The 18,827-nt window shown below is 40.7% G+C and overlaps 1 protein-coding gene and 1 long non-coding RNA gene across 2 annotated transcripts in view; both read right to left on the bottom strand.

The window, feature by feature from the left end:
- The window catches only part of LOC128490063 (hepatoma-derived growth factor-related protein 2-like), a 47,382-nt gene extending 29,165 nt beyond the window's left edge, over positions 1–18,217 (bottom strand). The window contains exons 1-5 of the mRNA XM_053461791.1: positions 17,852–18,217; positions 13,712–13,800; positions 13,557–13,624; positions 13,403–13,473; positions 12,144–12,245 (exon numbers count right to left, since the gene is read on the bottom strand). Of these exons, the coding sequence (XP_053317766.1) occupies positions 12,144–12,245; positions 13,403–13,473; positions 13,557–13,624; positions 13,712–13,800; positions 17,852–17,881 (360 nt within the window). The 5' untranslated portion in view covers positions 17,882–18,217. The remainder of the gene's footprint in view (positions 1–12,143; positions 12,246–13,402; positions 13,474–13,556; positions 13,625–13,711; positions 13,801–17,851) is intronic.
- On the bottom strand, positions 9,725–11,225 carry LOC128490075 (uncharacterized). Its single transcript, XR_008353909.1, has 2 exons — positions 11,109–11,225; positions 9,725–9,972 (listed from the first exon to the last, which is right to left on the bottom strand). It is a non-coding gene; the product is annotated as an uncharacterized LOC128490075 (long non-coding RNA).
- Positions 18,218–18,827: the final 610 nt, after the last annotated feature.

The following is an 18,827-nucleotide window of genomic DNA, read 5'->3' as shown; positions in this document are numbered from 1 at the left end:
TTCCTCAAGTAACTCCCCCAATTTTCCTCTTCTTCCCTTTCATTTACGCCCCATCTTCTTTTATTTACCTTTTCTTGTATTTCCTCCCCATTTCAATATTCTTCCAATTCCCACCCATGTTTCCCTTTCATTCCCTCCCCATTCCCCTCTTCTTGCACCCCCATTTATATCTTCATGCATCCCGTCCCCATTTCCCTCTTCTTCTATTCCCTCCCCCATTTTCTTCTTCTTGTATTCTCCCCCATTTCCCTCCCCTAATTTCCCTCTTCTTCCATATTCCATTCCATCTTCTTTTATTTTCCTCTTCTTTCACCCCCCATTTGCCTCTTCTTTCATTTTCCTTCCATTCAACTTCCTTTATTTTCCTCTTCTATCATTCCCTCCCCCCATTTCCCTCTTCTTGCATTCCCCCATTTTCTACTTCTTTTCCCTCTTCTTGCATCTTTCGTTTTCATCTTCTTCAATTAACTCCCCCAATTTCCCTCTCCCCATTTTCTTCTTCTTGCATCCCCCCATTTTCCTCTTCTTCCATTCCCTCCCCTAATTTTTATCTTTATTGTCTGGACCTTCTACCCATTTCTCTTCTTCCATTTCCCTTCCATTTTATCTTCTTTAATTTCCCACTTCTTGCATTCCCTCCCCGTTCCCTCTTCTTGCATTTTACCCATATTCCTCTTCTTGCATTCCCTTCTCCGTTTCTCTTTTCTTGCATCCCCCCTTTTCCCCTTCTTGCATTTCCTCTTCCATTTCCCTCCCCATTTGCATTTTCTTCTAATTCCTGCCCCACTTTCTCTTACATTTCAGATATCTCCTATTTCCTTTTCTTCCTTTCCAGCTCCTATTCCCTCTTCTTCCTTTTTCCTCTCTTTCCATTCCCTTCCCATTCCCTCTTCTTAAACCCCTTTTCCCTCTTCTTGCATCTTTCATTTTCATCTTCTTCATGTAACCCCCCAATTTCCCTCTTCTTCCCTTTCATTTACACCCCATCTTCTTTTATTTCCCTCTTCTGGCATTCCTTTGTCCAATTTCCCTTTTTCTTGTATTTCCTCCCCATTTCAATATTCTTCCTATTCCCACCCGTATGTCCCTTTTTCCATTTCCCTTTCATTCCCTCCCCATTTCCGTCTTCTTACACCCCCATTTACGTCTTCTTGCATCCCGTCCCCATTTCCCTCTTCTTCTTTTCCCTCCCCCCCATTTTCTTCTTCTTGTATTCTCTCCCATTTCCCTCCCCTAATTTCCCTCTTCTTCCATTTTCCATTCCATCTTCTTTTATTTTCCTCTTCTTTCACCCTCCATTTGCCTCTTCTTTCATTTTCCTTCCATTCAACTTCCTTTATTTTCCTCTTCTGTCATTCCCTCCCCATTTCCCTCTTCTTGCATTCCCCCATTTTCCACTTCTTTTCCCTCTTCTTGCATCTTTTATTCTGTCATTCCCTCCCCCATTTCCCTCTTCTTGCATTCCCCAATTTTCTACTTCTTTTCCCTCTTCTTGCATCTTTTATTTTCATCTTCTTCAAGTATCTCCCCCAATTTCCCTCTCCCCATTTTCTTCTTCTTGCATCCCCCATTATCCTCTTCTTTCATTCCCTCCCCTAATTTGTATCTTCTTTGTCGGGAGCTTCCAACCATTTCTCTTCTTCCATTTCCCTTCCATTTTATCTTCTTTAATTTCCCACTTCTTGCATTCCCTTCCCATCCCCTCTTCTTGCATTCCCCCATTTTCCACTTCTTTTCCCTCTTCTTGCATCTTTTATTCTGTCATTCCCTCCCCCATTTCCCTCTTCTTGCATTCCCCAATTTTCTACTTCTTTTCCCTCTTCTTGCATCTTTTATTTTCATCTTCTTCAAGTAACTCCCCCAATTTCCCTCTCCCCATTTTCTTCTTCTTGCATCCCCCATTATCCTCTTCTTTCATTCCCTCCCCTAATTTGTATCTTCTTTGTCGGGAGCTTCTAACCATTTCTCTTCTTCCATTTCCCTTCCATTTTATCTTCTTTAATTTCCCACTTCTTGCATTCCCTCCCCATTCCCTCTTCTTGCATTTTACCCATATTTCTCTTCTTGCATTCCCTTCTCCGTTTCTTTTTTCTTGCATCCCCCCTTTTCCCCTTCTTGCATTTCCTCTCCCATTTCCCTCATCTTCCATTTCCCTCCCCATTTCCATTTTCTTCTAATTCCTGCCCCACTTTCTCTTCCATTTCAGATATCTCCTATTTCCTTTTCTTCCTTTCTAGCTCCTATTCACTCTTCTTCCATTTTCCTCTCTTTCCATTCCCTTCCCATTCCCTCTTCTTAAACCCCTTTTCCCTCTTCTTGCATCTTTCATTTTCATATACTTCAAGTAACCCCCCCCAATTTCCCTCTTCCTACCTTTCATTTACACCCCATCTTCTTTTATTTCCCTCTTCTGACATTCCTTTGCCCAATTTCCCTTTTTCTTGTATTTCCTCCCCATTTCAATATTCTTCCTATTCCCACCCGTATGTCCCTTTTTCCATTTCCCTTTCATTCCCTCCCCATTTCCGTCTTCTTACACCCCCATTTACGTCTTCTTGCATCCCGTCCCCATTTCCCTCTTCTTCTTTTCCCTCCCCCCCATTTTCTTCTTCTTGCATTCTCCCCATTTCCCTCCCCTAATTTCCCTCTTCTTCCATTTTCCATTCCATCTTCTTTTATTTTCCTCTTCTTTCACCCTCCATTTGCCTCTTCTTTCATTTTCCTTCCATTCAACTTCCTTTATTTTCTTCTTCTGTCATTCCCTCCCCATTTCCCTCTTCTTGCATTCCCCCATTTTCCACTTCTTTTCCCTCTTCTTGCATCTTTTATTCTGTCATTCCCTCCCCCATTTCCCTCTTCTTGCATTCCCCAATTTTCTACTTCTTTTCCCTCTTCTTGCATCTTTTATTTTCATCTTCTTCAAGTAACTCCCCCAATTTCCCTCTCCCCATTTTCTTCTTCTTGCATCCCCCATTATCCTCTTCTTTCATTCCCTCCCCTAATTTGTATCTTCTTTGTCGGGAGCTTCCAACCATTTCTCTTCTTCCATTTCCCTTCCATTTTATCTTCTTTAATTTCCCACTTCTTGCATTCCCTCCCCATTCCCTCTTCTTGCATTTTACCCATATTTCTCTTCTTGCATTCCCTTCTCCGTTTCTTTTTTCTTGCATCCCCCCTTTTCCCCTTCTTGCATTTCCTCTCCCATTTCCCTCATCTTCCATTTCCCTCCCCATTTCCATTTTCTTCTAATTCCTGCCCCACTTTCTCTTCCATTTCAGATATCTCCTATTTCCTTTTCTTCCTTTCTAGCTCCTATTCACTCTTCTTCCATTTTCCTCTCTTTCCATTCCCTTCCCATTCCCTCTTCTTAAACCCCTTTTCCCTCTTCTTGCATCTTTCATTTTCATATACTTCAAGTAACCCCCCCAATTTCCCTCTTCCTACCTTTCATTTACACCCCATCTTCTTTTATTTCCCTCTTCTGACATTCCTTTGCCCAATTTCCCTCTTCTTGTATTTCCTCCCCATGTCAATATTCTTCCAATTCCCACCCATATGTCCCTTTTTCCATTTCCCTTTCATTCCCTCCCCGTTTCCCTTTTCTTGCACCCCCATTTACTCCTTCTTGCATCCCGTCCCCATTTTCCTCTTCTTCTATTCCCTCCCACCATTTTCTTCTTCTTGTATTCTCCCCCATTTAACTCCCCTAATTTCCCTCTTCTTCCATTTTCCATTCCATCTTCTTTTATTTTCCTCTTCTTTCACCCCCCATTTGCCTCTTCTTTCATTTTCCTTCCATCCAACTTCCTTTATTTTCCTCTTCTGTCATTCCCTCTCCCCTATTTCCCTCTTCTTGCATTTCCTCTCCCATTTCCATCCTCTTCCCTTTCCCTCCCCATTTGCATTTTCTTCTAATTCCTGCCCCACTTTCTCTTACATTTCAGATATCTCCTATTTCCTTTTCTTCCTTTCCAGCTCCTATTCCCTCTTCTTCCTTTTTCCTCTCTTTCCATTCCCTTCCCATTCCCTCTTCTTAAACCCCTTTTCCCTCTTCTTGCATCTTTCATTTTCATCTTCTTCAAGTAACCCCCCAATTTCCCTCTTCTTCCCTTTCATTTACACCCCATCTTCTTTTACTTCCCTCTTCTGGCATTCCTTTGCCCAATTTCCCTTTTCTTGTATTTCCTCCCCATTTCAATATTCTTCCAATTCCCACCCATATGTCCCTTTTTCCATTTCCCTTTCATTCCCTCCCCATTTCCATCTTCTTGCACCCCCATATACTCCTTCTTGCATCCCGTCCCCATTTCCCTCTTCTTCTATTCCCTCCCACCATTTTCTTCTTCTTGTATTCTCCCCCATTTAACTCCCCTAATTTCCCTCTTCTTCCATTTTCCATTCCATCTTCTTTTATTTTCCTCTTCTTTCACGCCCCATTTGCCTCTTCTTTCATTTTCCTTCCATTCAACTTCCTTTATTTTCCTCTTCTGTCATTCCCTCCCCCCTATTTCCCTCTTCTTGCATTTCCTCTCCCATTTCCCTCCTCTTCCCTTTCCCTCCCCATTTCCATTTTCTTCTAATTCCTACCCCACTTTCTCTTCCATTTCAGATATCTCCTATTTCCTTTTCTTCCTTTCCAGCTCCTATTCCCTCTTCTTCCATTTTCCTCTGTGTCCATTCCCTTCCCATTCCCTCTTATTCAATCCCTTTTCCCCGTTCTTGCATTCCTTTGCCCAGTTTCCCTTTTCTTGCATTTCCTCCCCATTTCACTATTCTTCCAATTCCCACCATATGTCCCTTTTTCCATTTCCCTTTCATTCCCTCCCCATTTCCCTCTTCTTGCACCCCCATTTACCTCTTCTTGCATCCCATCCCCGTTTCCCTCTTCCTCATTTTCTCTTCCATTCCATCTTCTTTTATTTTCCTGTTCTTTAATTCAGTCCTCCCATTTCCCTCGTCTTCTATTACCTCCCCTCATGTCCTTATTCTTACATTTCCATCTTCTTCAGGTATGTTCCTCTTCTTCCCTTTCAGTCACTTATTTTTTGTTTCCCTCTTGTGTCATTCCCTTGCCCAATTTCCCTCTTGTGGCATTCCTTCCTCCATTTTATCCTGCTCTTCTTGTTTCCCCTAGTCCTATTTCTTACACCCCCCATTTTCTTCTTCTTCCATTATTCTTCCTGTTTCTCTCTTCTTTTATTCCCTTCCCCAGTTTCCTCTTCTTCTATTCCCTATCCCCATTTATATATTCTTCAGCTCCATTTTCCTTTATTTCACTTCCATTTCATTTACTTTGTCTTTCCATTTTCTGTCATTCCTTTCCTCCATTTTCCTCTTCTTGCATTCCCTCTTCCCATTTCCCTTTTCCCATTTTCTTGCACTCCCTCATTTTCCTCTTCTTCCAATTCCCACCTCCTATTCCATCTTCTTCCATTTCCCTCTATTACTAGTGAAATACCAGCATTTGAAATTGCCAGGGGTGCATATTTTTCAAAAATATATGATTTGATGGGTAACTTGAATGGGCCGGGTTCAAAGATATCCCAAATAGGATATGAGGGCAGAATTTTTAACATGTGAAAATTCGAATTTGAAAAATGCATACCGCCCAAATGTGGCCTTTTAGTCAGACCAACAAACACATGCACTGTGCTCAGGAGATGTTGCTGAACACATATTGGGGGGTGTTTGGCTGCGGCATATACCAGGAGCGGTAAATTCATACCTGAAGTACAATGTATGTGAGAAAAAAAATGACTACCATAAAGTTTGACAAAGGCTGGTGGTAGAATTAGTGCATGGAAAGAGTTAAAATACCAGCATTTGAAATACCCTGAGGTATCCAGGTTTCAAAAATATATGGTTTCGATGGGGTAAATTGAATTGGCCGGCTTCAAAGATGCCCCAAGCACTGCAGAATGACCAGATTTGAGGAAAAAATGGTTTTAAAATAGCAAAAGGCTACTTGCAATTATGGTCTAATAACTTGCAAAAAAAACCCCAAAAACCTAAAAACATTGGGTATTTTGTAAACTCAGGACAATAGTAGAATCTATTTAGCAGGGTTTTTTCATTAGATTTTGCAGATGAGTAAAAGATTTTTCAAATAAGACTTAGAAAACCATATTTTATACATTTTTTATAGTAAATTAGACGATATGATAAAAAAAAATGGTATCTAAAGGAAGCCCTGCTTGTCCTGAAAAAGAATTACAATATATAATGTGTGTGGGTGCACTAAATGAGATTGAATAAAATTACAGCTAAACAGCAACACTGGAAAAATGTTTAAAAAGCCTGTGTCCCAAAGTGTACTACCAGTTACAAACAGTCTTGTCATTAAGGGGTTAAGAGGCAAACACATAGTTTATAAGAATATCTTACCTTTAACTTCTGGATTGAGAGGCTGCATTAAAGCTCCAGGTCTTCGTGCCGGTGAAGTCTCAGATGTGTCTTGGGGTTGATGAAATGTTGCATCAGTTACCAGTGCATGCCATTGTGACATAACAGCATTGCCTCAATACCGATGCTAACTGTCCTAGATGATTTTAAAGGTGTAGTCCCATATTTTCTGCTGGTATTTTTCCACAAATATGACAGTTTGCCTCAATTACCCGAGTCAGTTTCTGGGTATAACTGAAGTTTTACTCTCTATGTAACTGTCATTTGCCTCCCCACACCTCCTGTAATACATTACCTTCTTCATTTATGGCCAAGCGGTCTGTTCAGCAGGCTAGGGTGTTAATGGGCTTGGGTTAAACATATTACATTACTATTATATTTTACCAAAACGATCTGTTACTCCATACCTGTTTACCTTTAAATTTCAAATGACATGTTAGTGATGGGTTCTGGCAAGTGCAAAAAAAAAAAAAAATATATAGTAATGAGCTCCTTGTGTAAGTAGCAAAGACAGGAGATCCACCAAAAGTCTAACTCTTAAATATATATACCGTAATAAAGAAATATGTCCTGCTCTAGCTTAAAGTGCAATATGCAATCAATGTAATATAAACATATGGCAATAAACAAGGTGTGCAAATAACTTATATAAAAACATTATAAATATGTGCAAATAGATTTGTGCTGATCTATCTGTCTATATACATACATACATATATATATATATATATATATATATATATATATATATATATATATATATATATCAAAGATCTATGGAAAAACATAATGTATGATATCAAAAGTGACCGTGTGCAAAATATGCATTGAATGTATAGAATGGTTTATAAAGAAGATCTAAATTATTGATTAATAGATACAAAGATACTTTAGTTCAGCAAAGTCCAATCTAATATTAACTCAGTTCATAGGAATTGTCCAAGAGAACTGGTCCCAAAAAAATCAACGAAGGTTCTTAGGGAGATTCGTTTGATGTTTCCCTCTTACGGTTAATGGCTCTACGAAGGGAGTAACAAAAGAGAAAAAATGAAGATGCAACAGTGTAAATCCGTAGGGTAAAAATATTATTTATTGAATTATTAAATATTCCTCACAAGGCTGGCTCCGCTTCAATATGTATGGAGCAATTATCTTGCGTATGAGACTCCTTTCTGGTGTATGGTCCCACTTTGGATGTATAGATCTGCGCTTATGAGAATGTAATTGACCTCCAGGCTGGCGCATGCACGTGTGTTTCTGCATTTGCTGGCTAGAGGATGCAGAGCAGTTCACCCTGGCTGGCACATCCAACCAACAAGCAGGCTCTCAGCAAGACCAGGTCACGCAAGCAATAGCAGGTCTCAGTCTATACGTCACAACGTATGTGGCGTAACTCCGTCCACCAAATGCATTTCACCAATAGGGCTTCCTCAGGCGTATGGCACAAAATGTAAATGACTCAGTAATTAAAGTGCTAATAAAAAGATCAATCAACCATTTGTTTCACTAACTATAATTTATATAGACTTTTAACAGTATAAGCTCACCTATTAGTTACTAATTAAATAAATAAGCTCAATTCATAATACAGATAGAGATAAACAGACAAAACACGAGAATGACAAATATGTTAAAAACAGATTAGCAAAGAAAGTATAAATCTATGGAGGAATAGTTTAAGTAAGGCAGTGAACATGACTAATTAGAATTAATTAGTAATCTAAGAAACAGTTACATTTAAGAACCACAATTATAGAAGAGACCTGATTATAATAGCTTAACAAATTTTGAACTTAGTAATATTGCAATAAATTAGAATTAATATTTAAATTAGTGAATAGTACAACAAATATTGATGTTAAATAAACAGGAGTTTTTTTACCTAATTATATATCCTAAAAATGTAATGCAGGGATGCACAACCTGTATCGCCCGACGCCTGGGACATGCAGTTCCGGGCGCTGGGCAGGTGGTTTTTTCCCCCATTTAGCCATGATGTGGGCAAGCAGCAGGGCAAGGATCCAGGTCCAACTGCAGCGCTGCAGGGGACCAGGATCCTCCTCTCTGGCTGCCAGTTGAACGTCTGCTCTATGACGGACATACCTGTGAACTTCTTCACTCTGGCTACCTGGAGCCTTCCCTTGTGGGACACGGCCAGGACTGCCCACTGACGTCAGAGAGAGTTCCCACTGATGTTGGGGGCGTTCCCACTGATGCCAGCAGGAAATAGCCCCATTTAAAGGGAAAATGGGCAGGGAGCAGGGTGTGTCAATACATAGACCCTCCCATAAATACAGTTTTGATTAAAACTCATTTTAGAATCGGCACAAATAGATTGTCATAAAGGACAGGTAGATTGGGACTACCATTTTAGTCCCTTGGACAAGTGGAGGTTTTAAAAATCTCCACACCCCTGTAGAGCTAATAAATTACTGAGTTACCTATGTGGGTCAAGTAGCATTGTAAACATTTGTTTGTACACACACATATACACATACACACATGGGCTTCCTAATAAACATGTATATATAAATATACACGCTTATACATACACATATATCCTTTAGAGTGGGTTTGTGAGAGTCCTATAACGTGCATTAGTTTCTCGTTCCCAGATCTTTCATTTTGTCATTATGTTGTAGGTTTATTCCAGTTTCACTTGGTATATCATTGTGTAGATTTGGAGGAGAAGTTGCCTGTCATATAATTCTTTATTCTGCCTCTTTCAGCCGTTCCGTAATGCTTTCCATTTCTGAACTTCCAAGGTTTGGTTTACTTCCAACGTATACCCGTCTAACATAAGTGAGAGATGGTCCACCACGTTTTGCGCTACGACGGCATCTTTTATTTACATAGCGCCAAAACACATTCCACAACAGTTTACAATAGGGGTTTATAAGTAAAAACTATATTTAAATGAACAGAAGGTGAAGCCGGGTCTGCTAACTAGAAAATTACATAAATAACCCACACTAGTATGGCTCACAACAAATAGGCATACATTTTTTTGTTAATTATTATTACAAATATCCTAAAATCTTCTAAGTAGGGTGTTAAAAGATACTACAATATATCAACAATTTTTAAACTCTAGATAAAATGGACGTTATGTTTTGGACCACTCTAAACAAACAAAACGAGCTGTAAGAAACACCAAGCTCTGAGTCTCTATCTGGTTTTAACCATTTCAAATTCCCACCAAAAGAATACAGATTACTTAAATCAATTTGATTTTTAGAGAATGTGGCTAGATACAGTTCTTTGGACAGAAACAACCCAGCATTAAGATACCCCTCCCCCCAAAGACGACAAAATACACAGATTATCTATAAAAACTTTTTATACTCATTTCATGTCACAAGAAATAAACTAGGAAAAACAAAACAAAAAATAACCAAACATCACTAAGAGCATAGGGGGACACAGTAGATGCAACCCTTGAAATGGACTTCTGACAAAGACAGTCTTCAGCAATAATGGAGTAGAATCCTATGTGTCACAGCCCCTCAACTTCCAGAAGTCTCAGCAGGGATCAGGCCAGCATTACTAGTTTCGTCTGTGAGATTAGTACTGTTAAAGACAAAACATACTTTGTCAAAAATGAACAGCTAATTTATTTTCACCAGTTGAGAAAACAGCATTATTTTAAGAGGCACAAGAAATCATACATTACATTGAAAGATAACATAAGAAGTAAATCCAGAGTTTGTGGTGTGTGTGTGATAAGAAAGGTCAACCTGATGTGTAATGGTGGCCAAGAAATCGACTATATTTTAGTAACCAGAGTTAAACTGACATAACAGTCTACAGTCCACCAAAACCATTGTGCTACCAGACAAGAAAGCTACATCTGCCCTAACTGCTCCTAAAAAGCTCCAGGGGATGTGTAGGATGCGGTTACATCCCCAACCGATATAAAACCTGTGACCCCTCTAAGGCATCTCCCCTGGACAGTTACATTTTTGTCATTTTGCCTCTTCTGTGGTAGCCGCTAGAGCTTCAAGAGGTGGAACATTTGTAGATGTGCTCTTCCCTAAGGGGGCTACAATTTGTGCCACACATACTCCTGCAGTTGGATATTTTTCAGTGTTGATCCAATCTAGCCTGCAGACATCAGTCACACCACAGATACAGACATTCCACCCTCTTTCAAAGAAGGCAGGGTCTACAATCTCCCTCAACATTGTTCATCCTTGTAATGGAATTCAGCAGAAGTGTCCTGAAAAAGAGTCACCTACGCTAAAAAACTGGAGACTCTTGCTGTTGGATACACCAGAACCTCACCATTACCACTGTACGTGGTTCACAACAGAACAAAATCAGCACATCAACATCATTAGGCTCCTTGCAATTTTGTCTGGTATAAACTCACCGGTCAGACCATCCAATAGTACTGCCAGTGTGAATTTAGAGTAGTAGTTATGGTGTGCATCAGTCACGAAAGCAGAAAACTTTCAATAGCAAGGACAGTCTTACAGCCGATTAGGTTTAATCTGACATAACAGATCTTGAAATCAAAAGGATTTGCTGCATGCTGGTGCTTAGGTTTTAAAGCAAGAAAGTTTGATGAACCAGCGCAATTAATTTGTGTGTATACCCCCATATATTGCGCGAAAGGATAAAGAAAACACAATAGATTGTACATTACAAATGTATACTATGTACATCTACTCATAACAGCTTAGGAATAGTGGTATCCTTCTCACCCGTCTTCTTCCTTTCCATGATCACTTGTTTCACACTCTTGGTTACGTTCTTCACTTTCCTTATCAACACTACCCTCATTTGCTTGGGATGTAGAGTCTCCATTCACTGGCGTTTCTAAAATTTGGTAATTAGGATAATAAAAAATAGGTATTTCTACGTATACTATACATATCTGAAGACCAATCTATGAAGGTTAGACACAACAAAATCCATGAGACCTATAAATAAAACACACAGATATCTACAATCCTGTTTCTCAAACATTTTTCCATTAAGTGCCCATAGCACCCAATATTACCGTATTTGCTTGATTATAAGACAAGGTTTTTTTCAGAGCAAATGCTCTGAAAAATACCCCTCGTCTTATAATCAGACCTCAAATAGGTCTGACTATGAGACTACTAAGATCCAGATCCCCCGCAGCTGCAGGGGACCTGGATCCTCCTGCCTCCCCCCCCCCGGCCCACTTACCGGTGCTTCTGAGTCCCCGGTGTGTAGCTGGGGCAGCGTGGTAGATGTCTACGCGATTCGCGTAGACAACTTCCGCTGCAGCAGGAAGGAGTCGTGGCTAGCAGCGGGGGTTGTCTGCGTCCATCGCGCAGACCTTCCCCGACTGTCAGAGAACAGAGTTCCCCGCACTGGTGCGGCACCGGCACGGGGAACTCTGTTCTCTGACAGCCGCGGAAGGTCTGCGCGATGGACGCAGACAGCCCCCGCTGCTAGCCACGCCTCCTTCCGGCTGCAGCACGCTGCCCCGGCTACATGACAGAGGACTCAGTACCGGCTACATGACAGAGGACTCAGTACCGGCTACATGACAGAGGACTCAGTACCGGTAAGTTAGGAGGAGGGGGGGGGGAGTGTTAAACGGGGGCATAAGGCATTTCTGGAGGCAGAGTGCTCTATGAAATGCCTTTTAACCCCCTTAACGTATCTGAGAAGGAGGTAGCGAGAATGTGGAATTGGGAGTGAATAGAAAAAAATTCATGATGCAAGTGCAGATGTCCTCTCTGGTGCAGAGATATGCAACTCACCTTTTTGAGCGTGGCAACCAAATCTGTATTCTTCTGCAATATATGAGAAGTCACCTGGAGACCACCAAGCTCCTCCAGAGCATTCAGACATTTCTGTATGTCCTAGGTAAAACACATTTGGTTTTTTTTTAAAGAGATGTACAAATAAAAGCTATGAAAGATTTTTATCACTATCACTGTGCTACACATAAATATTCACAAAGGAAACACTATACGACAACAAGAATGTGGACATAGTGATCTTTGGCTTGTATGCAGCCACTGGGCCCGTTTTATGAAGCTCTTGACATACAGTGCTTGTACAGATGTTGCTTCCAGAGGCAGTTTGGAACTGTAGGAACTGATGCTATAGAGGAACGGCTATGTGTATGTGCTACGCACCTTAGCAGTCAAGTTGTTACTCCTAAACAGGGCCTTAGGAAGGATGAGAAAGGCAAAAGATGGGGAGAAAGGGGTATAAGTGCAATGTATGTTTGTGTGTGTGTGTGTGTGTGTGTGTGTGTGTATGTGTGTTTATGGGCAGGTGTGTGTAGGGGCAGTGTATGTGTATATGCGTGGGCAGGTGTGTGCTTAAATGGGTAGATGTGTAGAATGGCAGTGTTTTATTTCCATTCTCACAATAACAGCACTTGCAGTGGATCAGGGCAGACCTAGCAGGGCTATTCTACTTTCAATGTTTGCCTATGCATTTGATTTTAAATAGCTGTGAACAAGGAATGTGATTGAAACACCCAAGTTCAATCAGGAGGGTGGCCACATACTTTTGGTCATATAGTGTAATTTTCACAGTACAATGAAAAAGTAGGAGTGGGCATAACAATTCTTGTATGAAAATCTTGCACCCGAGTGTAGAGCAGGAGAAGCACCCCGGCGTACCTTGTACGAGGTGAGTCAGCGTATACACCTATGCTGACGGCATTTTGAGTGCTAGGACAATCCCTTTGGGTCTGTGGGGAAACTCTAGGACTTAGTAGTGGCTGCTCATTATCAGAGACTTACACCTATAGTACATGCCTCAAACATTATGTAGTTGAAAGTAACCTAAACTAAATCATAAGCAAGATCTAGAGCTGAAACAGAGGTCACAACGGTAGTGCCAACTAGAGCATAATATACATTTCATGTTGCTGCAATAATCATCCTCTGTTTTAAGTACATGGCACAACATTTTTTTTTTTAATGGCCTGTTAAAATGAGACATCGGGTGCAAATGCAGTCTAAGTGAAATTATCAGCGTGCGGAGTAAATGTTTCACTTACAGGATTGTCCACTTTCAATGCAAACTTGATCTCACTGTGGAGCTTCTGGAGTTTTTCTTCTACTGTAGGCTCTGTAGAAAGATTATACCATGACACCTCATTTGCCTTTTCACAATATTCAGACATAATACACGCAGCCTATAAAATTACTTACCTTTCTTCTGTGTTTTCCGGTCATTTATTGTTTCTGGTTTCTTTCTTCCCTTATCAGTCTTGGGAGGCCTGGGAAATTGAGTTTTTTTAATGTAATAACTTGTACCTACATCCACAAAAAGTTCATTCTATCAACTACTATAACTCTCTTCTTACCTTCCTCTTGGTCGGTCTCCACGTTTTTCCTTCTCAGTTGTTTTTTTCGCAGACTGTGAAGCTGGTGTCTTTTTAACAGTCTTCTTAATCTTAAAATATTGCTAGGTGTCCAGCATTCGTTTTCTTTGAAGTAGGGCTGCAACTAACGATTATTTTCATAATCGATTAGTTGGCCGACTATTTTTTCGATTAATCGGATAAAAAAAATGAATGTACATTTTTCATTTATTAAAATAATTTAATAAACAAATTATGTTAAATATAAACAGCAGAATAAAAAAAAAAACTTTGATAAAATGCATTTCTTGTCTTTATTTCCCAACCAGGCGCATTTGAGCCCAGGATTGCCACGCTGCCTCCCAGACATGTCACTCCACGCTGCCTCCCAGACATGCCACGCTGCCTCCCACATATGCCACTCCACGCTGCCTCCCAGACATGCCACTCCACGCTGCCTCCCAGACATGCCACTCCACGCTGCCTCCCACATATGCCACTGTGCCTGATATGCCTTATACCCCCTGATACACCACTCCATCCTCCTCAGACATGCCACGCTGCCCTCCCCACATATGCCTTATATACCGTATTTTCCTTATACCCCCAGATATGTCACTCCATCCTCCCCAGATATGCCTTATACCCCCCCAGATATCTCATAGTCCCCTCATAGAGTCACAGACCTGTTCACAGCACACTGACACCATACTTTTATAAATAAGTACTGGGTTAATCTTCACTGCCTCCATGATTTAGATTCCCCCTAGTCTGCCCCCCTTTACCTCTAACTGCGCCTTAAGTTAACTTTATTAAATTAATTAAATTAACCATAACTACCCCCTAAATTAACTCGAAATACCCCATCAAACACAACTACCCTAAATTAACACTAAACACCCCATTAACCACAGCATCCCCTAAATTAACCCTAAAGACCCCATTAACCACAGCTGCTCCTATATTAACCCTAAACACCATATTAACCATAACTACCCCTAAATTAACCCTAAACACCCCATTAACCATAGCTGCCCCTAAACACCCCATTAACCATTGCTGCCCCTAAACACCCCATTAACCATAGCTGCCCCTAAATTAACCCCCACCTCCCCTAACTTTCAGCAGCCCAAATATTAATTTTATACTTACAGTTAGATGAGTGTCACAACCATGTGGTTCTGGCCTTCTGGGAGAAGGAAGGGGCGGGGCCAGTTGTCACAGTAATTACTAGTGATGTCCGGATCATGAACGAATCGTTCATTTGATCCGGTTCTTTTTAGTGATCCGGATGAGTCGGTTCACTTGACTGAACGATTCGTTTGTAGCGGTTCAGTCTGTGAATCATCATGCAGCTGTAACCTGATCCTAGAGCTGTGAGTCATCTGCAGAGCACTCTGGGGTCAGGTTACAGCTCATTAATTCTCATAGGAACGATGACTCATAGAGTCAGAGAGTCGTTCAAAGAGTCGAATGATCCGAAGAGTCGAATGAACCGAAGAGTCGAATGAACCGAAGAGTCGAATGAACCGAAGAGTCGAATGAACCGAAGAGTCGAATGATTCGAATCTTACAGGGATCCGGATCTTACAAGGATCCGAATCTTACAGAGATTCGAATCATTCAGAGAATATTACTGATACCATACTTTTATAAATAAATACATTAATAATGTTCACACTGCCCCCAGGATTTAGATTCCCCTGAGTTTGCCCCCCTTTACCTATAACTGCACCTACAGTTAACTTTATTAAATTAATTAAATTAACCCTCAGTCATCAGCATAAAATTAACCCTTATACCCCATCAACCATAACTGCCCCTGAATTAACCGTAAAGATCCCATTAACCATAACGGCCCCTGAAATTAACCCTAAAGACCCCATTAACCATAACGGCCCCTGAAATTAACCCTAAATACTCCATTAACCATAACTACCCCTAAATTAATTGCATGTACTCCAGATAAATTACCTAATAAATTGGTATGGTTGATGGGGTCTTTAGTGTTAATTTGGGGGCAGTTATGCTTAATGGGGTGTTTAAGGATAATTTAGGGGCAGTTATGCTTAATGGGGTCTTTAGTGTTAATTTGGGGGCAGTTATGCTTAATGGGGTGTTTAGGGTTAATTTGGGGGCAGTTATGCTTAATGGGGTGTTTAGGGTTAATTTGGGGGCAGTTATGCTTAACGGGGTGTTTAGGGTTAATTTAGGGGCAGTTATGCTTAATGGGGTGTTTAGGGTTAATTTGGGGCAGTTATGCTTAATGGGGTGTTAAGGGTTAATTTTAGGGGCAGTCATGGTTGATGGTGTGTTAAGGGTTAATTTTAGGGCAGTCATGGTTGATGGGGTGTTTAGGGTTAATTTAATGGTGAGGGTTAATTTAATTAATTTAATAAAGTTAGCTTAAGGTGCAGTTGCAGGTAAAGGGGAATGTAAATCCTGGGGGCAGTGATTATTAATATATTTATTTATAACAGTATGGTGACATTCTCTTAATGATTAGAATGCCAATGAAGGCAGAGAGTCGTTCAAAGATCCGGATCTTACAATGATCCGGATCTTACAATGATCTGGATCTTACAGTGATCCGGATCACTGTAAGATTCGGATCCCTGTAAGATCCGAATCTTTGAACGACTCTCTGCCTTCATTGACATCACTGGAGGCAGGGGGGAGGATTCATAATAAAAGGGGCGGGGCCAATCGTTAGTGTGCCTGCACGGAGTTACTGGAAAACAGTAACTCCGTGCAGACACACTGAGTGATCCGAAGATCCGGATCATGAATCGGATCATTTCAGTGAACGAATCGAAATGATCCGATTCACTTTAATGATCCGAACTTCCCATCACTAGTGATTACAGGGAGGGACTGGTAAGTAGGAGCTGCTGCTGTCACTCAAACGGATTATATAATGAGGGGTATTTTTCAGAGCGTTTGCTCTGAAAAAACCCTCATTTTATAATCAAAAAAATCGATTCAACTAATCGATAATGAAATTCGTTGGCAACGATTTTCATTATCGATTATTATCGATTTTATCGATTAGTTGTTGCAGCCCTACTTTGAAGCCTTATTTTATTATACATTAGGTTCCCGAGTTTCTACTGCCTGCCAAATGACCCCAAAAGCATGATAGATCCATCCCAAACTACTTCTCAATTTCTTTATTAAACATTCCCTTGGTTATAAATCACCTCTGGCTTATTTAAATGCTGTTCAAATCAAGGGTCTTTATTTTTGTACCCTCAGCTACTTAACCCCTTAATGACAAGACTTTCTTACTCGTAGTACATTTTGGGACAAAAGACTATAAAAAATACTACTACTTGTCCTGAGTTTACAAATACCCAATATTTTTGTTTGCTTTTTTCTGCACGTTACAGGGCAATAAGTACAGGTAGCATTTTGCTATTTCATAACCTTTTATCCCCCCAAATCTGGTCACTGCCCCATGTGCTATTTGAGGTATCTTTGAATTCACTGTGATTCACGGCGATCAGGAGGTTGTGAAGCCCCCTCTGGCTTGCAGGCTTGCCTCAATGAAAATGCATCCTGGAATGCCCCTCACCAGATTTTCATCTGGCTCAGGGGCGTTTAACAGACCGGTGATTTGCATCACTGGTCTGTTTAAACCGCTGATCGCCGTGAATTACGGCAATCGGAAGGTCAGAAAAACATTTTTTTTGTTTGCCTGGATAGCCTCACTTGTGAGGCTTCCAGGAAAACTGCGATGCCGCCGAATGATGAACGGCAAATAATGCTACCATGTACATGTACAGGCATGGTCACTAACACACTATATCGTATGTGGATTGTCATTAAAGGGTTAAAGGAGCACTTGGATATTGAGAATGATCCCAACAGTTTAAGAGGCTCAGAGAATAAGATTTTTTTTATGGAATTGCCATCACCCAATTTAGTCCCGACAAAAAAATCTGTTAAATCATACTGAACAAATATATAGAAACTGTGCATTAAATGTTAATTAACAAGTTAAAATTTGTGCAACAAAACTTAACATTTCTCCAAATTTGTGTGTGTTTACATGATTTCTTGAGATTTGCCAGGGGCGCCCAAACCCACCCACAGTTACACCACAAATTTGCAGGCATGCATGACAGACATAACTTCACCCACCTTCTTGTCACTGTCTGAATCTGAGGCCATTCTGTCTTTTTCCTTCTTTGGGGCTTTCTTCCCATCTCCTGGACTAGTTTTCGATTCATTTGTGGATTTTTTCTCATTTTCAGAGTCAGAAGATGTAAATCTCTTTTCTTGCTTAAAATCTTCATCATCGCTTTGGCTGCTATCACTGTCAGTTTTACCTTTGTCCCCCTTTTCTATCTTCTCTCTCTTTTTTCTCTCATCCTCCTCCTTTTCCTCCTCACGTAGTCGGCGCAACTGCTCCTCTTGTTCCTTTCTCCTACGCTCTTCCAGCGCACTCCGCCTTTCCTCATCTCGCTTCTTCCATTCACTAACCCGGTCTGGGGAACTGTCACTATAAATATAGAGCAGCGAGGTCAGGTCACCAGCAGTTTATTTCCAAACTGAGCACAACCAGGGGCGTATCTAGAGTATTTGGCACCCGGGGCGGATCCTGTAAGTGCCCCCCCCCAAATGTAAAGACATCTACAAAATTATGTTGGCAAGAATATTTATTGCACCAATTTGTAAACTGTATGTCAACTGTAAACAACAAGAAATCTGAAAAAATAAATTAATAACTTATAAGTAAAATAAATACGTTTAAATAACATTTACTGAACATATAATAGTGCTTTCTTTAATAACCCTCCAAAAAAACAGCGTCCACATTGCCCACATAGAACCTGACCAGCACCCAAATTACACACACATAGGACGTGCCATATTTGCCCCCAAACAGCCCAGCATGAGTCAGCATTGTTCCCAAACAGCAGAGTGTACGCCATCTTTGTCCCATAAACACGCTACCTGTGCCATCTTTGTCCCACAAACACCCTGCCTGTGCCGTTTTTGTCCCATAAACACTCTGCTTATACCATCTTTGCCTTTTTGACAAATCAGCTGTACACCTATGATTAACACAAACACTTTTACAGTCACTCACTAATTCACTTTCATTCACACAATA

This window comes from Spea bombifrons, chromosome 1 (genome assembly GCF_027358695.1).
Source record: "Spea bombifrons isolate aSpeBom1 chromosome 1, aSpeBom1.2.pri, whole genome shotgun sequence".
NCBI classification, from domain to species: Eukaryota; Metazoa; Chordata; class Amphibia; order Anura; family Pelobatidae; genus Spea; species Spea bombifrons.
Note: the sequence above shows the minus strand (reverse complement) of the source record. Positions and strands in the feature narration are given on the sequence as shown.